This window comes from Catharus ustulatus, chromosome 2 (assembly GCF_009819885.2).
Source record: "Catharus ustulatus isolate bCatUst1 chromosome 2, bCatUst1.pri.v2, whole genome shotgun sequence".
NCBI classification, from domain to species: domain Eukaryota; kingdom Metazoa; phylum Chordata; class Aves; order Passeriformes; family Turdidae; genus Catharus; species Catharus ustulatus.
Window position 1 is genome coordinate 89,267,988 of NC_046222.1, and position 26,075 is coordinate 89,294,062.

At 39.2% G+C, this 26,075-nt stretch overlaps 1 protein-coding gene across 1 annotated transcript in view; it reads left to right on the top strand.

Annotated features, from left to right (window-relative positions):
- Positions 1-26,075, top strand: part of DHRSX (dehydrogenase/reductase X-linked) — a 211,867-nt gene that overhangs the window by 168,078 nt on the left and 17,714 nt on the right. Inside the window, exon 6 of the mRNA XM_042779033.1 lies at positions 12,201-12,408. Within this exon, the coding sequence (XP_042634967.1) occupies positions 12,201-12,408 (208 nt within the window). The remainder of the gene's footprint in view (positions 1-12,200; positions 12,409-26,075) is intronic.

A 26,075-nucleotide genomic window follows, 5' to 3' on the forward strand; every position in this document is an offset into this window, starting at 1 on the left:
GTTAGTCACACTTTCTGCTCCCTTTCCTTTGCTCTCCAACTGCAGAAGGAGCTGATTTTTTTTAAACTCTCCAAGCTGAATATAATATATTAGATATAATTTCTGTATTTTCCCCTGTAGCTCTAGTGCATGAATCATGTCAGAGACAATAGAAGTTAAATGAAAAGAATTGCAAAATTCCCAGCTGCCACGTGTGTGTCCTAGCTGGTGTAAAATAGGATAAACAGCTCTGCCTGAGACCTGGGAAGATTCTAGAGAAACCAGGCAGCTCCAGCTCATCTCCTCTGTTAGGCAGTTCACAAGGAACTGCAACAGGAAATTTTGGGTACTGATGGCAAAGTGTCTGGACACCTCCTGTTCTTGTATGAGGAGCATGGTTCAACTTATCTTCTTCTATGTATGTGATGTTTGTTTGTTAAAAAAGTTGTATTAAGTTTGGGCAGAAAGTTGAGGATATTTTTCCATCAGCATTACTGAAATTTTGGAAAATATTTTCCATGAACAGCAACTAAAAGTTAAGACGTTTAATTACTTTCAGAAAATATTTATCCATTTTTGAAACTAAAACATTTGATTTAAATGTTTAAAAAATATTTTTGAATTTATCTGTAATTATCCCTGTGAGTACATTGGTATCCAGATTTTGAAGTATGACAATAAAACTGAAACTACCAACCTTTAATTTCTAAACCATCCTTTTCAAGTATCTCCATCAGTTTAAAATTGCTTTTTTTCTTTCCCCTCCCACCCCCTTTTTTTTTTTAAGCTGGACATTTGTGTAAAATATATATATATGTATTATATATTTTTTTTTTTATTTTACTAGGAATGGCTTGATGAGTTAACATTTTTTTTTCCAATGGAGGCTTCTGTTTTTGAAATACCCAATTAATTCCTTCAGTGCCTTTTCATGATTGATCTGTCACTTAAAGTTTCTTAATTGTCTCTGACTGGAAAAACTGGAAGCATACCATCTTATATTCAAGCAAAAACAGACATGAAGCTGGTGTAGCAACATAGTGCCTTTGAGTATTTTTCTATTTTTTTATATAATACAGGAAAATTTATAAAAGGAAGTTATTGTAAAAGGAGAGATTTTCATTATTACCCCTTTTTTGTAAATCCAATTTAGTGAGTACAGAAGTCTTTCATAATAACATATAAAGAGCCATTGTTCAATTGGACTGTTGTTCAATAAAATGCTGTGAAAAATACAGAAATTATAATAAGAAAAGATTGTTCTAGATCATTAGATAGATACATATTATCATAGGTTTTATTTAACTATTGGAATATATGGTTTTGTTTGAGTTCTGGTGTTTAAACAGCTTCTCCATAATGTCTTCTGTTGCATATTCTGGTTCTATTTGCAAGATAAATCGTGTTGTCTTGACAAGACCAAATGCCAACTGCAGTACAGTGCTGTATTCATTTAGACATGTCCTTCCTGCAGCAGGTTATCAAGTTTTCCTGTATAGAGTTAGATGATAATTATTTAACTGCTTACTGCACACACATAACTCCTTCTTTGCCAAATACCTTCTGTATAAATGCAACAGGATTTACTGCTTTGCAAAATGATCCCTTGTGTTTGCAACGATTAGCATTAATTGCAAAGATTGACTGGCCTGGAAAATGAGTGTACAGGGGAAGGCACAGATCTCAAATTCTATAAGTTAATTAAAAAAAATAAATGGGCTACATAATCAGCAGATGAATTCATCAATCCGAAAGACAGAGTTCTAGCTCAAATGCATCAAGTGTTTTTATCCATTTTTGTCTGTTCCTAGAACCAATTAGAAAGGAATATTTAAGTCAAGATGCCAACTTCAGAAAGCTTTCATTTTGCATTTATCAATGTATTTGCATTTTGTCTAATCAAAATACTTTTAGGGTTGATTGACTTCTGAAGAACAGTAACAGTGTAATACTGATACCACAAAGGTAATGTTAGACTTAAATGTATTTGGGGATAGTAAGTGTAGCTACTTTGTTGTCATGATGTTAAATTCCTTTTTGTTTAAAATAATTATTGTTTTTAACAAAGGATTGTTAAAAATGGTTATTGGTTTAATAGGACATGGTGTTTCTGACCTAGTTCAAAATCTCAGCCAGCTGGGAAGTATGTGAGTTATGGGTGCTCCTGCTGCCCAACCTCTCCCTGCACCATGGGTTGGGTGGGAGAAGTCAGCTCTGCATGGCATTCAGGACAGTGGTTCTCACAGATGTGCTGCTTTCCAGAGAGACAAGACAGTTCTATGGTAATTTGAAAGTTAATGTATTGCATTCATGTGATAGAGAGGGCAAAAGGACTTAGAGAACTGGGAGCAGAGAGGGAGCTTGTTGCCCTTGAGAGGGGAAAGTTAGTTTAATATCCTTCTGTCAGCAAAAAAGACTCATTAAGGCTGAAAGAACCTTAAAAGCTTTGGAGTTCAGGTTCTGGGTGATTATTCAAATGTTTTAAGCATTTCTCTCGATTGCCATAACTACCACCATCCTCCCAGTATCTTGTCAGTGGAGTTGTCCTTTGGGCTGCCTAGCTTAGCTGGGCAAGGCTGGTGCACATGCCTGTAAATCCCTGGAATAATGTGTTAGGAGAAATGGTAAAAATTATCATCTCACCTTCCAGAAACCCCCTCCAGGTTCAGCCCTGCTGCCAGTTCTTCATAGCCATACATTCCATGTCTTGCCATATACATTAAAGATTACGAGGTGTTGCGCAGGGAGCTGAAGGCAGATTTCTGCCTCTGGGATTTGTTAACTCTTAACCTTTTCTCTAGTCCTCATCCTAAACCTCTTTGTTCTGAGAAGGAGAAATTAATTTGTTAAAAAGCAGACCAAGCATTAAAAATTACAGCTGTTAAGAAAAGTTGGTCTTTTGATTAAATCAAGTTCTTGATAAAAAATTTGTTGTTAAAACTATGCTTTCTAAGTAAAAATTAATCTCTGTAAACATAAAATATTGTAGCCCTCAGGAGTTTTAATGCTGCCAGAATGTGTGATACAGCTGTAGCTTTGTCGCTGCATGTCTTCTTCTGTTCTCATTTTGTGTTGGGTGCTGTGCCAGCCCAGCTTCTCTTGCCATGGGAGGTGGAGAGGGGCTGGACAGAGCAAAGCCACAGCTTCCCAAGAGGGTCAAGGAGCTTTAGGGGAAGCTCAAGAGCTTTTAACAGTGATGTTGAAAGAGTAGTGGGCATTTTCAGTACCTGAATGAATTGCCACAAAAAATCAATCAATCAATCAATCAATCAATCAAACTGTCAAAGCAGCAGTTTCTTTAGATTGTTTTTTCAGTGAGGGCTGGGACAGGGCAGCTCATTGTTGGTTTTTCCAGGACATGAAACTTCTTGTCATTTCCTGGAAAGCTAAACCTGCCAGATTTCACCAGGTTCTGGCATGTCTGCAAGTGTAAGAGGTCTTTAGCATTCTGGTCCCAGGCCATGCCATGCCCCTTCTTATGAAATGCTTGATTTTCCATTACAGATCCCTGTTCACAGTATTCCAGGGTGAAAGAGCATTGGGAAATGTATAAAGCAAACTCCAAAACCCAGCTCTAAGGCCAAATGGTACAGAAGGTGATTGCTGACACCATCCTTTATGGTACTTAGAAATAACCACTTTGCAGTGCTGGCTGTGGACTGCTTTGTATCTTACTCCTTTCTTGTAGGTTTTTGTGTTTTGCAGAAGTTGGTATTTTTATGTTCCTCAGATAAGACCCTCCCTCTTCACAGGCTCCTTTCATATTTAAATCTTATTTAAACTCCCCCTGATTTCTGACAGTGGATGAGTGATGCTGTTGATGTACAGTCTCACAAGAACAAAAGCCTTTCAGGCTGTTTCTGGGCTGTGAGTCATTTCATGGATGCAGAAAACTTCCACATTTTAGTTCCTTTGGTACCTGTTGGTATTCATCTGTATTTCTTTTATAACCTAGGAAAGTATTCCAACTAAGGACACTTCTTGTGATGGCTTTTAACAAATAGCTGTCTTTTTAATGAGTTTTTTCCTTGTCTTAACTCATATATTGGGAATTAGTCACTGTTATCACTCAGACTGAGGCTGTGATGTTTGTATTCTCACTCCATAAGAAAACTTCTAAAAAGCAGAAGTTATTAAATTGTTTCAATAAGCAGAAACTGATTTTCAAAAGTATGTTGTGCCAGACTTGCTAATCTTTTGTTATTTCTGTAAACAATGATTTATGGCATAGCATTTTCTGCACAGTAGTTATAGATATCTCAAAGGTAAAATTATTTTGCAGGCACATCTCTGGTAAGGCAGACAAGTCCTTCAGTGTGGTGAATATTTGCTCTTGCAGAACACATTCAGCCCCTTCTTAAATCCAAGGCTGTGCAGTAGGTTGAGCCCACCACAATTAAACCTTAAATTATCTTGGCATATACACCAACATAATCTACTGTAAATCTGCCAGCCACAGTTGGTGCACTGCTCTGAATTTGAAATGGCAGCATATCATTATGTGTATTCAGACCCTACAGTTCCTTTTGAGGAACTGAATGAAAAGCTCAGAACTTGCAGCTAATCTGCAAAAGTCTTCACCAATTTCAAGATGCTTTTAAAGAATATTTTTGATTATTCAAGTTATTGCTGAGGGGTTTTTTGGTCCTATGTGCATTCTGGTGGAAGCAAAGAAACCATAAAACCCCCAATTACTTCTTTCAGCTTAAAAGCTCTGTTGCAGGAGAGGTAGGAAGCTTTCCACAAGTGGGTGGAGAGTACCTCCCCCCATTTATAATCCTATAGATAATCTTACAAGATGTGTGGCACTCTTCAATAACCTGAGATCCAGATTACCCAAGAGATAATATGAAAAGATATGTGTCCATGCTGTTTCCCCATCCCTCAAAAGGGTCATTAGGACACAAAATGTAGGTCTTTTGGCTGTGAATGTAGGTCTTCTTCTTGGGTAAAGCAATGCAAACCCTTGCTTCCTTTTATATATTTACTCATTCATTTGTTTAATGGAGATTTTTAATTGAATGAAGGGATACTATTATACTCAAATACCACTTAAACTGTTAGCATGTACTTAACACTGCATCAAATGTCCTGACTGTAGAAAAGTGGCAATTTATATAATTCTAAATAGCAGTGTATATTTCCTGGAAGAATGGAATTACAGTAATTTTAACTTGAATTTGACATGGATATTTAAAATAATCCAAAACATTTGAGATTGGCATTAACGGTACACAAACAGAAAAATTTTACTTCTTTAAAGGTGCTGATTCTGGTGAGACTTTGAGAAGACCAGCCTTTGAGTCCATGTTATATGCATTTGAGAGCTATGCTGAGCACACAGCAGCTGAGCTGCACACAGCAACTCTCAGTAGACCAGAATAGCTCTCGGCATCTCACCTCCTGCCATTAGGAGTAGGGATCAGCCAAATGAAAAATGATGCTCTGATTCCATCTGGATGACAGTAATGCCCAGGATGACAAGCCGTGGCTTATTTTAACTTTCACAAATGATTTTAAAATGAAGACATTCTATGTTTCTTTACTAAGTGTGGTCCTCAAGAGACAGTAGGTTAATTTTTGTTCCCTCTGCTTTTCCTAAAGGCTATTAGAAGGGGCTAGTCACTCAATGCCATGTGTATAGACAGTGAAGTGCTGGAGGCTGGGAAGCATGGCTTTAAAAAAGAAACAAAAACCAAAACACCACCCAGCTTCCAGTTTGTGTCTCCCACTGTGTTGTAGGTTAAGCACAAGGCAGGAGTCACTGATCTGCTGGGATACCAGTTACTGAGACCATTACCAGCACTTTACCTGCTAGAGAGAGAGAGCATTTCCCACCTCTGGGCTTTTACCCTTACACTCTAACTTTAGGAAGAAAAATGTTATTTTAATACAGTTGAAAGATGCCAGACAAAGGCTGGATTTGTTCAGAGCTGTGTGAGCAACGTGTGGAACCAGAGCTCGCTGCAGGAAGAGGAATGGAAGGCAAGATGGGTTTCTCTGCCACTGGCCTATGAGTGCTTAAGTAACCCCCATGCCACAAATTAGGACATGAAGGATTTGCTTTTTACCTTGTGCAGAACCACTAATTTAATGTGTTGGTCTGCTAGCCTTCCTTTTGAACAAGTTCATCACAGGGTCATGAGGGCTCTTCAGGAGTCCGTAATGCTGCATTCCTTATTCACTCAAGGTTTATGTTTCAGCCACCCTAACTGTTATATTTATACTGCCCCAATTTATTTTTTAAGGTTACATATCACATATATGAAAGAAATGTACATGAAGAAGTACATGAGAAGTTGCTCAGGAACATACAAAATGCCCAGCCATGAGATAAGTGACTGTGCAGTAGCCTGTAGTAGGAGCTGGTAACAGAACAGCTGCTGTACAAAACAGAACTGCAACAGCATCTCAAAAGTAGAGAAGTTAATACCTTAGATTTGAGCTTTGTTTTACTAATGTATTTGTTTCTTTATTTCAATTGGTAAAATTGCTGTCAGTGGCAATATACTTATTCTCATTTCCCCAGCCTGGTCTTTTCTTATTGTTTCTATTTCTGTTTGGTTTTTTGGTTTTTTTTTGTGGTTGGTTGGTTGGTTTTTATTGAGAGAAAATCACAATTAATGAGACTCAGAAAATGTGTTCACAGAATAAATGTATGTAGGCTGCCAGGAAGCCTGCTTTAATCTAATAAACAATATTTAGGACTCAAACTTTATCATAAGAAAAAGAAACTGCTTGTGATAACTGGTAAAGACATGTTTATTTTCCAATACATTTCTCTAGCTGCTTCAAAATAAGCTGCAAATTCTATCAAAACTTGAAAAACCCTGTGCTGCATTCCCTGAAGAAAGAAAATTTAAGACTGTGAAAGCTTCATGAGTGTTTAATAATAGACTTTTATAGTCTTGACTAAGCAATGGTGATGATGTATTGCAAGATTAATACATAAATCATTAGGAAGTGTTAGTCATTTTAATACAGCAAGCCAATGTTTTGCTTAATTCCCTGATTCATCCTAAGGCATATATTGAAATTTTCTGTGGCCTTTCATTAAAAAGCCCAGCATGTCAGCCACGTTTTGCATCACTTGCCTTTTAATGGAGCACATAGCAGTTGGGTTTTCTGCAGTTTGATCTTGGTGCACTCTGCCCTCTGGGCAGATTAACACACTGGAAATTGGGGTGCATGGTGACAGGTGAAAGGAGGAGGACGTGCAAGGCAATTGTGAAAGGTTCACATCAGGAAAGGTTCAGTGGCTAGCACTAGCTGGGTTAAACTGACCTGTGTGCCAGTCAGGGTGGTCAAAGGTGCTCTTCTTCTGCTGAAGCAGATGTGGAGGGGTACAGGGTGTTGTCAGTGAGTCCATAATGTCTATTACGTGTCTGTGCAATGCAAAAGGAGCCCTCAATGGCAGTGGAAAAGCTGAGAGCAGCAAGAGAGCCCCGTGCACAGGAGGGTGAAGGAAGTGATCTGTGCTGAGCAGCACAGCTTCCCCTGTTACTCAGTGGGTACCCTGACCTCACTTAGTGCTCTTTACTAAATATGGGATCACTGGACATAAGTGTAAAAAACAGACCAACTAAAGCCAACCTGAGGAGAAACAAGTAAGACTGCCAAGAGATGTGCTAAACATGAATCCAGTTTTCAAACTGGGATAGCAGCTGAGTCCATATTTAAACACCTAATTAGCCACTGCAGGCTTCAGTTTGAAATCTGACTTCTCATTTCTTTTTGAAAATACATTCCATAGGGAGACTGCTGCTGGAGACAGCACCATGGAGATAAGTGGCAAAATCAGCAAATCAGCTTTTAGTGGAAAAGAAGAAAAAATAAAAAAAGAAGGAGGAAAAAAATCAGCAAACCTCAAGTCACTCACTCCAGAATGGAATACCTACTTATTTTGTTCTTTCAAAAATTCAAAACAATTAATTTGTTTTCTCCTCCCTAATTTTTGTAATAGTAAATCAAATCTGTAGCTTACATCACAAAAATCTTAAGCCAGAAGTAAGAACTTCTGCTAAGAATTAATTGGACACAAAATGCAGAACCTGCTTTATCCTGATCCTTTATTCATCAGCATTGAATCCATAAAACACTATTTTCAAAAGAAGGAGAAGGTCTTGTGAATTGGTGCTCTCTTGGACAGATTTCAAAGCAGCGAATTAAATTCTGCCTGCCTTAACTTCTCCCGTACTTTTTATTTAGTGAGTTGTGCATTTCCCTGTTTTATCGGCACTGACTCTGCAAAATGCTTTGGAGGGGCATCCCCTGGGGGTGCCACTGTTTTCTGTGGTAGGAAGAGTTGTCCACAGCAAGCCCCACTCAAACAAGGGAGTGAGCACGAACTTCTCCAAGCTACTGATGCCAGGCATGCTGTGCTTTCCCACTGAACTTCTTCTCATCAAGTCCTTGCTCCACTTTTCCTAGCTGCTGACTGTGTACAAGCTTGCCTTATCACAGCACATGCTGTCTGGCACCACTCAAGCTGGGTGAGCAGTGTTTTTTGGGATGTATCCCTGGGCATCCAGCACCTGTACCTCCTTAGCTCTCTAGCTGACTGACCAGCACCCACACTTACCACCGGGAGCTACCAGTCTTTTTGCCTGGCTGGTTGTCAAGTTAGGAAGCAGAGTTTCTCTGCCTAAGAGTCTGATTGCCTAGCATCAACACCCTGTGTCTTCAAAGCAGGGTAAAGCAGTGTCTTCAAACGTCCAAACATCATAGGTACCTCATTGTGCACTGCTCTGCTAGCACAGTTTGCTGGTGAGCTGTGTTCTGCTTGCATGGTTTGCCTCTTATATGCACTTTGATTTCATAACCATTTTGGAACCTTTAGAAAATGTGGAAATGCATAATGTCAATATTATTTTACTTAGTATGAAATTATACTTTTATTCATGGTAAAAAATGTGCATACAGAGCATAAAGTGCTGAGAGAGGCTAGATTTAGATGCATAAAGCCAGATAATTCCATGTGTAAGAGGAATACATGTTATGGCTTTAAACTAAAAGAGGATAGATTTAAATTGGACTAAAGAAAGAAATTTTTATGATGGGGATGGTGAGGCACAGGAATGGTTTGTCCAGAGACAGTGTGGACGCCCCATCCATTCAAAGCCAGGATGGGACTTTGAGCAGCCTTGCAAGTGGAAAGATGACTCTTTTTATGGTAGGGCTGTGCGAGTAGGTGATATCTAAACTTCTAACCCGAACCCTTCTGTGATTCTACATGTGTGTGCATAGGAGACAGAATCGTGGTATAAGTACAGATACCTCTGTGGTCCTGTGCTATTTTTCTACTTTTCTGATGCATAAAGTCAACACTGGATGCAATGAAGTGAAATAACCAGTGTTGATATATTTTTTCAATGTGGCATTTAAACAACATGATTCTACTAAAATGAGGTCTGACAAACAAAATAGTTGTTCAACAGAAATCCCCATCATTTCTATGTCACGTTATTCCTGTCTTATGTAGTCCATTGATGTCAGATTCCTGGAAAGCAAAAGACACACACACACAGAAATTGGGAAGAGAGAAGGTAATCAATGCATAGGCTCTGCCAAAAGATTTTGCTCTATGTATCCAATTTTATATTTTTCATATCTGTATTATGTTACTGAAGTCTGATTCCTGGCTGCCTTGCACATCATTTGCATCTCTGCACTGTGATATAAAAGGCTTCCTCATTGATTGGGTAGCTTTTATATCTTCTCAGCACTCATGCTTCTTTGACATACGTATCTATGCAAAATACAAGGCTTTGGAGGATCCAGCCCTTGTAGTTCAAGCTTCATTACCACAAGGTAAGTCAAAACAGCACTCACACAGAATGTGGGAATGGGAAGTCATGGGGAGCACTCAGCATCCTCCTGCCTGGCATCTGAACATTACTGAAGGCCAGACTAGACCCAGGAAGAACAAGTCAGAGTAGTCCCCAGCTCTGCTTCCCTGTGAGGCACTTGCCAGACAAGATCACTCCAGCTGAGCTGGGGAGGCTTGTCCCGTGCCCCGGCTTGCGTTCAGCGGGGAACGGTGGCGCTGATGGAGGAGTGCCAGGGTTAGCTGCCAGCTGGCTGCCGGAGGCGGCTCGGGATGAACGCTGCTTCCCATGGGTGCTGGGAGCTCTGCCCCGCACGGCTGTGCACAGGAGGAGCTTGCAGCAGCTGAGGATCTGGTCCTTCAAGTTAGAGGGGTTGGAATATGCATGAAGCATAAGGTGACATTTTGAGAGTCTCAAATCAGAGCGTGGACGTTACTGAATTTAAAATGTAACTGCAATTTCCTGACTAATGCCAAGTCACTTTTATATTCATGCAGTGATTGTTCTCTTCTCTTTAAATAGCCATTTTGCCCAAAGGTGCAGCTGATATCTTTATGATAATGGAGGTACGTTATCCAGCACAGTACAGCTGAGGCCATTGGTTGCTGCAAGGGCCACTTATGATCAGCTGCCCTTTTTGGTTCTCAGTTTATATCTTGCTTTTGTAGACTGCTTGTGATTTGCCTGTACAAGAAAAGAGACTAAGAAAAAAAAAAAAGAAAGAGGTGCACTGGAGGTTCAGTGTCATTGTCTTTTACTTCCTGTGGCTAAGCTGTATTATTTAATGTGGTGTCTCCACGTTTCTGAGTCCTTTCAGATAACATGGACAGTCAAATTGCTTCAGTAGCCTTATACCTCTAGACAGTCAGCCTGATTCTTAACATCAAGGGCTTTCTGTGATGAAGTGCACAGGATATTATAAATAAGATATTCAACAAGAATGAGATAACAAAATGAACTCATATGTTTACTATTCATTCAAAATAAAAAAATTGCACATAGTAACAGCCACAGAAATCACAGGCAAGCTTCCCAGCAGAGTAAGAGCATCCCTAGCCTGGGCAGTTCCTGCACTCAGGGTGAAGGTGTAGAGGATGGAGCTGTAGCTGCAGCCAGCACAGAGACAGGACAACATCTAGGGGAAGGGGAGGAACTAGGAAAGAGAGGTCTGTTCCTGGGTGGCTGCCCCTCTATCCCCTTTCACCAACAGGTTGAGGTTCTGCTGCTGCAGGGACCCTAACCCCCGTGTCCCCATGGGCAGCAGCTGCAGCATGCAGCATCGCCTCCCCAGGCTTTAGCAGAGGCAAAACAGATGGGGGCTGCAGGGGTTTCACTCTTCCCAGGAGCCTGTCGCTTTAGGCTCCTGCCTGCTTTGCTTATGAGCCATCTGTAATGCCACCATTTACCTTTGCTTCTGCTAAGCACAAAAAAAAGGTTAAATGAGAGGCTGGAGTAATTACAGGAGTGAATTGTTATGGCATAGGAATTTGTGCAAGTGATGCTGAGGCCCCCAGTCAGGAACAGCGTTTTAAGTGACATGCCTGCTAATTTGCCTGTAACTAGCCTGCTTATTAAAAAAAAAAAGAAAAAGAAAGTACCGCTGCCTGCATGCAATGAAACCCAACTCAGCAGTTCCTAGAAAGCTTGGCTTGAAAGACAAGCACATTTGACATCCAGATGAGAGAGGTGCAAAGGGGTCTCAACAGGTAATATTTTGCTGTAACTCCTGGAATTTGTGTGCCTTCATCATACCTCTTTGGAGCAGACCCAGCCAACCATCTGTGCTTTAAAGGCTGTATAGGGCCTGTAAACTGTGGTTACACTTGCAGCTTCGCTCCTTGCCCCATCTTTTTATCCATTTTTAGCTGTGCACAGTCTGGTGTGTGACCAGGGCAGCTGCAATGAATACCTTACTCATCTGCACTTTTCCCAATACAGGAGCCTTCAACTGGTAGGTACTGATGCAGTAGAAATAACAATAGCAACAAGAAGTAGTATGGCCAGTCATGGATTTAATAGGCAGGAATGGAGTGTGTATGTTTGGAAAGAGCACAGAGAAAGAGGGGAGAGAATTTTGAGGGCCTCTAGGTGATAGAGCCCCAAGACTGATGCCTCAGCATTTCTAATTTACAGAATTTGACAGAGAGATTCTGGCAGGTATTGAGTAATTTTATTTTAATATTTTTCCCTGCTATAAATAAGACTTGATGTCGGATGGAATAATCACTAGAACTTGAGTAAACAACACGCCTACCAGTGAAAAGCTGTTTCTTCTGACGACTCAGTGTATATCTGGGTATTGCAACATGTGGTACATTTGATATTTGTGCAATTCTGTTCTCCTTCTGGTTATTTTTACATGCATCTCCCTCTCTTTTTCTCTCCTGTGTACAGATGTTCGTATTCACCCCATGGAGCCTATGCCCAAAGCAAACTTGCCCTTGTGTTATTTACCTATCGACTACAGCATCTTCTGACTGCAAATGGAAGCCATGTGACTGCTAATGTAGTAGACCCTGGAGTAGTGAATACTGAGCTCTACAAGCATGTCTTTTGGGTTGTGAAAGTGGTCAAATGGATGACAGCCTGGCTATTTTTCAAGGTATTCTGTTTTTTAAATCATTTTGTTGCTGTGCCCCTGCACTGTGAAAGCTGCAGTCAACCGGGAGCTGAAGGGGTTTCAGAGTTTACAATACTGCATAGTATTTATTGCATTTCTCTGTGCTGATGAGATGTACAAAATCAATAAAGACAGGCTTTCCAGCAAACAAACATTTATTTTAAATGGAGGGAGCAAGCTGTCAGAGCAGGGAAAGCGAATGCCTTTCACAGTCTGTGCCTCTGCACTGGTTATCTCTGCCCTGATCTATCCACGTGCTTCTGTGCATGCATGGGGGCAGGACATCATCCTAACATGGAGCCAGATTATGCAAAGTGTTCCTCAGAAATGACTTGTACATTCTCTTACAGAGAAGCAGACATGATCTGTCATGGTCTACATGTACGCAACATGTTGCAGAGAGGAGGGCAAAGGGAAGGGGAAAGTTGTGCAAAAGTGGCAGTGGGAGGTGGCTGTGCTCCAGATGTGGAGTCTAGACACTTGTACTCAGGGAGATGGGACAGTTTTTAATTAGGTTTTTCATTCTAACCCATACTTGTAATGGTACTTGATTTTTTTACTATCCAATCTTGGTCTGCACTAGGAAAGAAAAAGTTGTTTAATAAAACGGATCCAGGAGTGGGGCAGACTCAGTTATGGGTAATGTTTTGTAGGGGTGTAAGTAGATTAAGCTGAAATCAGTTTAGCTGTGTAGGTGCAATCTCCTCATGCACACAGGCCTTTGAAGGGCTTGTGCTGAGAAAATGTACTGCTTACAGCTCTTTCAGAAAGTAGTTTTGGATTAAGTAAATGGAACCTGATTCCATTAGAGAAAATTAAATGTCCTAATTAAAATGAAGTATTTTGCATCAAGGAGCATGTCCCACAAAGGAAATTAATTTTAAACTTTGATATGGAAATATCAGTTGCTTTCATTTCAGAAATGAACTGGAGGCTAGAAGAGCGACTGTAAAATAAGATGCAAACAAATAAACCCATATTTTAAAAAGAATAGTATCTTCTGAGTGCACCTTGAATATTGCAATAAAATTGTAATAAGAATGCTCATAGTCTGTGATGCATTCTTAAATAATCAGACTGCAGCTTTGCCAAACCATGTACATTAAACTTGTTTTGCCTCTTGTGATTGCCATTTTAAATATCAGTCTTGAGTGGCAGTGTTTTTCACTGGACTTACTTCACCTTGCTAATATAAAAGTTTAATGTAGATTTTTATGTTGTGCTTAGAATTTCCTCTGGAGACACAAAATTCTGACTAAATTCTTGCATCTGAGAGTGAGTTTCCAGTTTCTTGCTGTTTACAGCACTCAATTCCACACAGTTTTATTGATATGCCCAGGAGACATTTTTGTATTATACTGGTGATGTTTAGACACTGAATTGGATGTCATTGAACATTTACAATGATTTAACACAAGAGGGATTCCCATTCTTACAACTCTAACAGTCTTGTCACTGATGGTTCCTGATCACTTCTTTCCTCTTTGAATGACATACTGCTCAGAAGAAATTCTGCCTTGAAATAGGTGACAGACAGACATACTGATCTGTATGGAACAGTGATGCCTATACTGCCTGAAAAGCAAAGGTATCAATTGCTTTCTGAGTCAGAATAACCTCAGGTTTAGATATCTGAATGTTTCAGTTATCAAGGTAGAGATTTTCATATTTTTATCTAACACTCCGTGTGTTTTTCCCAAAAGCCAGAGGAGAGGGAAATTCCTACTTTCTCTCTTCCCATCTTCCCTTGGACCTCTGAGCTACAGTTCCAACTTCTACTCTTTGCTTATTGCTTAGGATATATCTGTGTGTTTGGGAGTGCTTAATCCCAGAGGCACACCCTGTTTGGCATCACAAAGAGATGTTTAGCTCCACAGCCAGCTCACATTGAAAGCCTGCCTGGCAAATTTAATAGTGCTCTATAGAGGGCTGGAGTATTCAACATTCAAGCCTGTTTGAGTCCTGTGTTGGTGTCGTGCATTAGGGTAAATTTCCCGTGAGAAAAGTAAGAAAGCAAGTAGAAGAAAATTCACTTGTCTGGTAATATTAGCTGATAGTTGGTAGTATGGATTTTTTTTCTCCCCTGGAATTTTGTTCCTGAGCACTTATATGAATCTTCCTTCTAGGATTATGGCAGTAATGCAGTGAAAATGAGGTGATAGCTCTCTAATCATATTGACTTAACAAACTATTGTCACCCTGAAGTATTCCAGAGTGGGTTCTAAATGTGGAAATTGCTTCACTCGCTGCAACACGGCAACTCTTGAGACCCTGCACAGCCCAGAGAGCTTCAGTGAGAAAATGCATCACATCTCATTCCCTCAGGAGAGAGTCAACATCTTGTTTGATTTAATTCCAAAATAAAGTGCCAGAGCCCCCACTAATTTTCAATGCATTTCTGCCAGCACTGGTTATGTTCAAGTCAAATTCCTCTTAGGGATTGCAGCCTGGCCCCCATCCTCACTGAGGCAGCTCAGTGTGGCAGATGAGGTTGGTGGCTCAACATCCACCTTGGAGCTGCCTCAAGACATTTAGGCACTTAAACAAATTGACCTACAGTCTTGTAAATAGGCCATTATATGTATGCATAATTTAAAGTATAAACAGCTTGATTTTCTTAAAACTGCAAAACATTATATTCCACACTTTATACATGGCTCAGAAAAGTCTTGTCCAAATCACAAGTTGCAGTGAGAGGCATTCCTGTAGAAATAAGATAGACCACACTAAAGGTTCTGGCGACAGTCATAAAATTTGTGAAATTGATGGCTGCCCTTTAGAAGGGATGGTTTCATTCTTTCTCAGCTCAATTCTTTCTTAGAAAAGTTATTGTCTGCTGTGATACTCTAAATTTGCACTTTGCAAATATTTTCTCTGTATTTCTCATAAGCATGGGCTGCGCCTGTCACATAAGAGATAAATTATGTTTATTCCTAAAAAATTATTTCTATCCCTATGACTTCTCGGTAAATAAAGCCTGATGAGCTGAACCAGTCCTCTGCAGAATGTAGTCAAGTATGTTATTCCTTAGTGATTTTTAACATAAATTCATCTTCTTTTGAAGAGATAAAGTCCAAACTAATAAACACTAACTAATTAATGAGATAGTAATAACCTAAAAAGTCATTCATTGAGCATCAAATTGCAATTTAGCTTAGCGTGCAACACACCAGCTTTAACATTGGGTACCATGCAAACTGGAAACCAGGAAATAACATTTCCCTCCCCAAGTATTTCTGCATCTGCAGCAGATACTGAATATTCATTCTTAAGCCAGATGGTCTCTGCTTGTGATACAATTAAAATGCCTTAGAGCAAAACAAAAAAGTTGACTCTCATTAATGTCCAATAACAGGGACTGTTCTGCTTCGTATGACTTCATTATTGCATCAAAGCAGAGACATTTGACAGACAGAGGTGTTGTAACGTTCCCCAAAACCTTGTTCATGACAAGCTTGGTGAACATGTCATTACCAGATATAGAGTATTTGGTCCTTTCAGCCAGCTCAGATTGGAATTTAGGAAGGCATTGTGGAAAGAAGGCTTTGCATCAGATCCTGTCTCAGCTGTCATTTCCAAAGACATAGTGCCACATAAGTGATTATTGACTGACAAACTGAAAATGAGTAGGATTAGTGACCCTGGCAGCCTGTAAAAATGAAGGCAAAGGCATCAGGAATACGGGCTAGATAGACATCAGCCGATATAATTTGTTTCCTTCACCTTGTCAAAATAGGCTTAACATTAGTGTAATTTTCCTATAACATTTTTCAAAAAATGCTTCCAGTCTATAAGCACGTCTAGAAAACAAGATCTAAAGGACCTGGATTCATCATTCATGCCAGAGGACATAGTCATGCAGGTCTTACTGCAGCATTTCTTATTCAAACTGTCCCTTTGGCACCATGAATATAGTAAATTTACTTCATCCTACCCCCCAGGTGTCAGAAGACAAACACATCGCCACACAATAACACCAGCTGTAGAGAATGAGAGTAATTAAATCCCACAGCTGAAAGCAGCAATTCATCAGCATCAACATCTTCTGTGCAAGAGAGTGTGTGGTCCTCACATAAAGCTAATCTGGGCCTTTCTCACAAAATGAAAACTCACAGAAACGTATAATTTGCAGCTAATTTTTACAAAAGGTTTTTCTGGTCAAAAACACAGAGAAGAAAACAGTCTGCTTGAATCCAGTTACTAGTCTTTTAGCAGATACCATTTTTGTACACATTGGTACAGGAATTTAAGCTTTCAGGGCCATAGGTGTCTTTTTTTCCATCTATTAAATGTTTTATTATTTGTACAGCTATAGAAGGATTCTAGGGGAAAAGATGAAGGGACTGGCCTGAGAAGGCTAATAAATAATCTACTATTAAGCTCCCAAATCCTGTGATCTGGGGGTTTTTCTTGCATGTGAACCCCTGGATTTGGTTAAGTACCCAGGTCCTGCCTGTTAAGGGGTAAGTGGATGGAGCTTGGTTGCTTTATTTATTGTGACTGCTGCACAAAGCTCTGTGTGTCTGTTCAAAGTCAGATCAGACCCCTCTAAGGCAGGCTGGCCCTCAGTGCACACATAGATAGCACTGGACCTGAGACTCCCCTGCATCCCAAGATATCACTATTTTTCCGCATGTTTTCTAAGGTCTAAGTGGTTAAAATATTTATTTGAGGAGACGCATTGAGAGTTGTGACAGGGTGCTTTGATGGCAGGAAAATGAAGGATTTGTGTTGTCTCAGTGTAGGGCATGCAAAGGATTGTGTGATTGCTGTACAGGACAGCACAAAATGGCTGGGACTGTGTCACAGTGCATCACAGGGAGTCAGGGATGTTGAAGCTCTTGTTTATAACTTATTTGGAGCAGCTGCTGGTGTGATTTATCCCCAAACCACACCCAATCTTCCTCTTGAAGGGTGCCAGTTGGAACAGGCTGAAACACAGCCATGGATCAAGCAAAAAATGAAGTAGTGTGCACAGCATCTCATGTCCTGTGCTGTAATTTTCTGTTGTTTAATTAAAAGAAGCATCCCTTCCTCTTTTTTTCTTTTTTTTTTTCCCTTCTGATAGTGTGAAATGAGAAGATTGTCTGATTGTCTTCCATCTTTCAAAATTGTTCACAGGGCAGGAAAACTGTCTCCATGTCTAATATTGCCTGCAGGATTCATTCTTTTTAGCCCAGGAAATGGTCTAAAGGAAAACAGGTTAAAACTACACTGTGAACTATGTGAAAACCCATGCTTGCCCTGTGTGAAATTGCTTTGGAGCAGTAAGCTGCTGAAATGTCAGAAGCTATGTGTCTACTCTGTAAGAAAGGGTTTATCCCTAATTCTGGTGTGGTAGAAGATTGCTGATTTAACCTGACAGCCCAGGAAGATTGTTTCATTTTATGTGAAAGCATTTAAATTTGTATCCAAAAGAGTGAGAAAAATAGTCCCTCCATTGCTCTACTGGGGTGAGAGCAAGTAAACAGTTAAGAAATTGTGAAAATATATGAGCCTAACCAGTGTTAGCACATCAGCACCTATCCCTGTAATCTGTAACTGGTTTCATATTCAGAAACCGCAGAGTTAGTTAGGAAAGACATTTTCCATCAATCAATCTATTCCTTGCAGTACTTTCCTAAGAATTCGATTAATACCTTTGTGTGGTAATCTATTCCCAGTCAGGTTTGTTGGAAATGGAGAAAACACAAAAAAGGAGGATCATTTCGCTGTGGATCAAACACATATCAGGGACTCTAGACTGATTCCTCTCAATTTAAAACAAAGTCTCCTCAATGCCTCTAACGTAAAGGTCTCAAAAAAGAGGCTGAAAGACTGGGAAATTAGAGAATCTTGAAATTTCCACTAGACAATTAGCACAATCTTTTAAATTACAGCTTATAGCCTCACACTACTATAGTTCTTCCTCACGCATCAGAGAAGCAATAAGTTGATCACCATGTGCTTAAAATTCTGTTTTCTTCTGGTCGGGTAGTACAACACCACTTGGAAACTTGAAACCACTGGCCCCAGGATAGAGAGTAGCCACTAATCTTTCTCATTAGTATATCTCTCAGAGAAAGACAAAAGAGAGAGGAAACAACCCCAGCCCAAATGAAATGACCCATTCAGCAAGGGTAGGAAAAGGAGTGGCAGGCACATTCTGTCTTCCATGTGAATGAGCTGTAAAACAGAGTTAGGGAGAAAGGCCACTGGCTTCCCTTGGAAAATCCTCCAAATGAGCTTATGGGTGAGCAGCAGTTTGGAATTGAAATAAAAAGATGCAGAGGAGTAGGTTATGGAGAGTGCATATTCAGGTATATTACATATATATATATATATATATATTTGCATAATCATATGTATGTATATGGTCTATCTAAATTCCTCATTGCTTTGCTATTTGTGAGTTATGTGTCCCTAACAAAAAAATTTGTATTGCAGAGCCCCATCACCTAAAGACCTAACTTACTGCAGTAAAATATAATTTTAGGAGATTTTGGAGATCTATAGGCCCTCCTTTCCCCCTCTCTGAGTCTGTAAGTTACTGGTAATTGAAGGAGACTGCAAAACCTTTCAGTGTGAAGTATGGAAATTCTTCCATGAACAACAAACACAATTTTTGGTGGTTTTCCTGAGTTTTTGAAGGTTGACATAAAATGTCAGGTTCTATCAAAAAGCTGAAAACATCCCCTTTTCTAGAAGTCTAAGGCGTTTTTGCCTGGAAGTCACCTCTGACAGGTCTCCTGGCTCATAAATGTCTGCAATATGAATGCCAGCATCAGAGGTGTGATTTCCTCATGGTCACTGCTACTACAGGACCTGTCATATTCTAAGATAAATATCTACAGTTGGGCAGCTGAATTAAGTCCTTCAAGTGCTAGTTTATCCCTGTGAATGACCAAGGGGTCCTCTGGTGACTAGCTCAGCTGTAGATGCATAAAGTTGGTTAAGATTAATCCTTTTCCAAAAGAGCACAATGTTAATTTTCTGGTTTTTGGTTTTTTTTAAAGTGAACTGAAGATGGTAGAATTTTGGCTATGCACAGGAGAGAATAGGAACTGTAAAGGTTTGTTCTTAGATCTGGGGTACAAGTAATCTGCTATAAACTGATTTTGGAAATGGCAGGCTCTCAGGTGTTAGACCATTTCCCGTATAAGTGGGAAATGTGCTTGTGGGCAGCTACAGATGAGGAAATCCCAGTTACTTATGAAATGTATTTCTCATATGTGTTTATAATCTATTGTGTGCCTTCACTACAGCAGCCCTGGGTGAGGAAATCCCAGTTACTTATGAAATGTATTTCTCATAAGTGTTTACAGCTCATGGTGTGCCTCCACAGTTTATCACACAGATATCGCCGTGCATTTACATGGGTAGTTATGTGTACTCCCTGTGTGCATTTACAATAGCCTAATGTTTGTAACAAGAGAGAACTGTGGGAAGCAAGGACCATCTACTATTTGAGGATGAACTGGAAACAGTGAACACATTTTTTTTTTAATATAACAGGATCACCCAATTTGTGAGTTATGAAAACTTTTAATTCAGAAGTCACATGAGTAGCTCTGGATTCAGTAATGATTATAATGACCGTAATAATTATGATTGCAAGCCACAAACCTCTGTGTTGCATTTTAGAAAGACTACTGGCATACTATGAGATGAAGTTCATGTGGTTCTTTTTGTTCTCATTATGTTCTGAGCTAAATACTTGGGATTTGGTGGATTTTAATAAGTAAACACAAGAAGGGACTTTTGTTTAGTGCCTCTAGTTCCCGTTTTTTCTAGAAGGAACTTGATCCTAGATGTGGCGCAAGCACATCATTAATACAATCTCTCAGAGCTAGTGGTTTGTGTACATTATTACATTCTGTTTAAATTGTGTCTGTGAGTCTCTTCAGGGCAAATGACTACATCTGTGTGGAGCCATCTCAGTGCTGGGGAAAGGGGAAGTAACCACAGGGGTTATGTTGCCACAGACCAGGCACTCTGCAGGAAATACAGAATATATGCAGAAGAGGATTTGGATGAAACCAGAGCAATGTGCAATAAAACAAGAATGAACTTGGACAGCTTATCAGAGATGGGATTTATAGTGGTATTATTTGGCCCCATCATGCTGACCTACTTTTCTGTCACTGGAATAGGAAGGAGGTGCTGTTGCTGGTCCTAGGCTCAGGCAGCATCTGAAAAACTGAGTTGCTCCCTATTTCTCTTAATTGTTCATCAAAATCATGGAGCTAGCCTCCACCAACTTACAAGCTTAACTTACTGTCTTATCACTATTTTACCAACATAGTATATATGTTACTTTTTGAATGAATAGCAGGGACCAGAGTTGGTGCCTTGTGCCTGGCATACCTGTTTTCCCAGGGCTTTGCTGTGAGAGGCACTGTGAGCCCCAGCCCAGCCATGTCACATCTCTGCAGCAGCATCAGTATGCTGAGGCTGGTTGTGTCTCAGGAAGAGACTTATTCACTATTTTTGCCTGCCAAGCTTAAGATGCAAAATTCAGTCTTCCACAGTCTGTCACTTGTCATATACTATCCTAGGATGATTAAAAAATGTAGAAAGAGAAAAGCTGTCTTGTTGTTTTGGGAGCTCAGAGTGTTGAAAACAAACTTATACTGACTGTGAGTATATTTGTGTGCCTCCCACCTGGAGTGCTGCATCCAGCTCTGGGCTCCCCAGCACATGAAGTGCATTGAGCTGTTGGAGCACGTTCAGAGGAGGGAACCAAGAAGATTAAATGGATGGGGCATGTCTCCTACAAGGAAAGGCAAAGACAATTAGGGTAGTTCAGCCTGGAAAAGAGAAAACCTCGTGGTAACCTAACTGTATCTGAAGTGAGCTTACAAGAAAGACAGACAGAGACTTTATTTTTACAAGGACAGGTAGGGACAGGACAAGGGGAAATGACTTCAAACTGAAAGAGTACATTTAGATTAGATATTCGGAAAATTTTCTTTACTGTGAGGGTGGTGACATGCTGGAACAAGTTGCCCAGAGGAGTTGTGGATGCCTCATCCCTGGAAGTATTCAAAGCCAGGCTGAATGGCACTCTGAGTAACCTGGGATAGGGGAAGGTGTCCCAGCCCATGGAAGTTGTGTTGGAACTAGGTCGTCTTTAAGATCCCTTCCAACCCAAACTGGTTTTGGATTCTAAAAATTATGTAGGAAGGACACTATGAGGCAGTATACTATTTTTTTTTCCTGTCAGGGCTGTACATTGTCCAGTTACAAAAGTTATTTTTGTGACTACCCAAGCTGTGAATGTAGACCGGTAATTTTTCAGAGAGTTCAGTTATCACAATTCCCATGCATCATAACCAGTAACAAGAACTTAAGTCCCCATTTTCCTTTGCACATGAAATGATGACTTCCATCATCATGAAGTTTGTGGTACTTCATCAGTGGCTTTATACAAGTGTAGCTGATCAGAACCTGCTAAAGAAGTAAATAAGGTCTGAACATAAAAGCATCTCAGGTCTGAATCTTACTGCGTATTCTTCTACCAAGTATTATCTGATTTGATGTCATATCCTCTGTGTGAAGTACTGTTCTTTTGTAAAGCATGTATGACATGTCTGATCCTGCTCCTTAGAGGTTCTCCTTGATCTGGGGCTGGCCTTTTATTTTTCTTGCCTGGTTTAGGTTTGTGGCACATGTGTCCTATTTTATATGCCTGTTATCTCGGGAAGTGGATTAAGGCTGGCACAGATACACTGAACCCTAATCGCTTTAGAGGGCCTGCAAATCTCCAGAGGTAGTAAGTACTTCAAATGTTTATATTACTAGGTTCAGCTGATGTTGCTTGAAATCCATTCAAGAAGATCTGGAAGACAGGAAACAGGGCATTTTGCATAGGGTTTTTTTAAATTACCCTGTTAATATTTTTCTATATACACTTAATGCTCAGTTTTAATTTTAGTGGATTTTTTTCTCCTCATTTTAAGGCAAGCCTCAAGCACTATTTTCACTAAATAGAAAAAAATAAATCCATAAAATAGATCCATAACCCGATATCTTGGCTGTACAACTTCTCCCATGAGAGCTTTGACCCACTTGTTATAGTTCTAGGTTAAAGGCAGATTGCTGGTGTCATTATTTCCAGCTTTTTGAGAAAGTGATAAAATATGAAATGCGTTTGTGCTCAGGTACCTGGATTTGTCATCTCCAGGTCACTACTCAGTGGTTTGCTCAGAGGAGCCAAGGGAATTATAAAGTACCTCCAGTGCTCAGAAGCAGCTCTTGTACATTTGATGTACGATCTGTCACACGCTCTCCTGGTTGGAAAGAAAGAATTTGCAGTATTAGAGCCATTAGGCTTTGTAGATGTGAGCAGGTGCCATCACGTCAAGGTTGGAACCAGTGCTGTCATTCTTACCATAAAAATGACACCTTTTGTGAGCTGGTTTCAATTTGACTCTGTAGAAGCTTTCAGCATTATTTTTTTCTTCTTTTTATTGTCAATTTATATATCTAGCAATATTCTCCAATCAAGCAGGAGTAAGAATGCTTTTAGGGAAACAATTTACTCAACACAAGAATAAGTTAAAGTGAAGTGACTGCAAATGTATTTACTTTGAGAAACTGAGAAAGAAATAAAAAAAAAGAAGGAACATGTTTCTAATCTTTGGAATCATACTCTGAGGATGGCTTCCACAGTGTGGCAGCTAGAAGAAGAGTGTTGTTTTTATGATGGAGTTTAAATTGGTTTTGGAGAAGTAGATTGGCTGATAGTTTATCTGCAAAATTAGATCAGAGATGTCCCAAGACAGGTTGTTGCTTCTGAATTATTTTTGTATTTGGAATACTTTTCTAGGTTGTTTTATTTTTTTGCCCCAGATTTACCTGTTTTGCTTCCATGCTGAGAAGAAAAAAGGAATACAGTATAAGTGTACAAAAGTGAAGATTTTCCAAGAAACATCCATTTTGATTTTGAATTTGTTGAGTACCTAGCAAATTCTTCTTTAGGAAAACCTTTGGTGAAGATGTACAATTTTTGCATTCACTTCTATCCTTGCCGCTCTTGACAGTAGTTCTTCCAGTTTGCTGATGAGCTGTGTTGAACTGTCCAACAGTCTAGTCCTTGCTTTTGGTTATAGGAGAAAAAGGGAAGGAAAGTTATTATATTCCTCTTTTGTGATGTCAGTTCTCCTTGATCTTAATTGGTATTTTCACTGCTACTTGCTGTATTTTTCTTATGGAGAAATTATAATACATTCTTCAAAATAAAAAACAAAAGTTTTTTCTTCTTTTGTTTTTTGGTTTGTTTTCTGAAATTGTGGCCTTTTTAATTTAAACCATGATGTGATATTATATGGAGGTCAAAACTGAGGGCTTGATTTTTCTTGGGCAGGTCTTTCAAATCAGAGCAAATTGCTGCAGACTACTGGTCATGGATGTGTTATGAGAGCTAAAATGTGTCAGTGCTCCAAAAGACTGAGTACAAGTTTGCCCCCTGATATGAATGACTGTCTAGATTTCAAAATAAATCCTTTGGATTATACAGAAAATTTGAACTGTCAAAAAATAAATGGTGTGGTGAACTGAAACATAGGTCTCAAGACACCCGCAATTTAGCTGTATTTCAGTAATCTCTCATTCACCTTTCATTGCTGTCAGCAGCCTGTAGGGTTTCTGTTATATTTATGATGGAAATATCTGTCAATGAATCATGTCACTGAGATGCATGTGTGTTTTTCCACTTGAAGGAATTATTAAACACTCCATAGTTTCTGTGGTAAACACCACATTGCTGGGTCATTTGTACTACTGGTTATTTCTTCATGTAAGCATCTTTCTTGCATTAAAAATTCTTTATTTTTATGAGTGGTAGGTGGAAGGTATTTTTGTTAAGCAAGTGCATATAATTTTATTTCATATTTTTACATGTTTTCAATATCAACTAGTATTTCTGTAAAACTTTGGATGACAGTAGGTATTTATTAACAGAATTGTGCAAGTATTAATGTGGTTACTTAGTACCTTTATCACACAAATATTGAAGTATTTAAAATCCAGGAGACTGGAGTAACTCATGTTTTGGAGTGTCTTTCCTGAAATTTGTGGAGATTAAAAAATTTTCATGTTAAAATATTACTTTCAAGTATAGAAATTTTTAATATACAAAATTATCTTAATAAAATGTAATTTCCTTTTAAATAATATACTAACCAAAAATGTAACCTACTGTAGGTTTATAAATTAAACAGATATTGCTAAGTAGTTTTCAATAATATTCTTCCACTCTTAACCTTACTCATCAGCAGTAGCTAGGAATTTTTAGGAAGGATAGATAAATAACCCTAACAAAATGCAAAGGACTGAATATTTTGGGAGACTTCAAGTGTCTTTCAATTTGATCTGCTGTTTGTCATTGTCATTGTAGATTATGGATGAGAATATCTGCAATTGTCCTCAGTTAATATACTTTTGAATTAGAAGGAGGGGCAGAGGTACAGAGCAGCTGGCTAGTGGCCAGTTAACCTCCATTGCAAATGTTCAAAACACTCTTCAGTGGGGCTCCTTAATAATGAAATACATAGGACTGGCTTTGCTGACAGCTCGTGGAATGAGATTGATGATTGTAACCTTTTCTCTAAATTAAACTGGAAAACCAGAAGCCAGCAGGTTGTATGCTCAGAGCTTTGGAAGAGCAGCTCCTTTCCTGCTTATCACCCCATAAATGCATTTTTAACGTTTATTTTTAAATCATGTGGATATATTCTCGGCTATGCTCTCATCTCCCTTTCATTGAGACTACTTCATCGTTTATAGTTTTGAAAAAGTTATATTTGTACTTATTTAATGTAGCAGCAGTTAGCTCCAGCCAGAGTACTATCTGAATTGTATTTCCTTTTCAACACAAAAGTAAGCTTTATGAGATTGAGCAGCTGTCTACTACTTGCAAATGAGGTGTATGCTGAGACAATTTTCAATCTTATTTTATGATTTCTCATACTTGCCTAAAGAAAAAGAAAAAAAATACCCTGGGTAAGCTCTTTGGAAATGAGTTTATATTTTCAGAGAAGGAGTTCAAGAGCATACTTGGCTCAGGTATCTATTTTCCCTTAGACAAACATGTTGTGTAAAGGTGTGTACCTTAGTGCCGTTTTCTCCCTGGATTTCTCTTTGTGGTTATGTTTGTTGTTTGGTGTGCTTTTTTTTCTGCTGTGGTTGTCTGAAAATATTTATAAATTCTTCTTAATATTAATTTAGACTAGGAGATGAATCTCCCTAATTTTTCAAGAGCCAAGCTGCTTTTCCTCATTTTATTATGTTAGTAATTAAAAATGATTGCTGTTTTCTTATGCAGAACTATAGCAAGACACCCAAATATGTTTTTAGTCACAGCTGGGCATTTATTCTTCTGAAAATGTGTCCCTCCTATCAGGTGCTGCTGGTAACTGTTGTCAGATGTTCAAGTAGCTGTGCTCTGATAGCAGGCATGATGTTATTTCAATTCGTTTTCTAAGCAAGGACCAGATGTTTGTTCTAGGCTAAGCAGAATTGATTTGCAGTTAAAACCTCAAGTAAAGGAGTATCATATCAGGCTGTAAACCAGCCATGTCTTAAGCCACATGTGAATAAAAAAGAAAAATGTGAGATCCAGTGGCTATCATCTCCTTCACTGCCCTGTACATCTTGGATATTTGTTT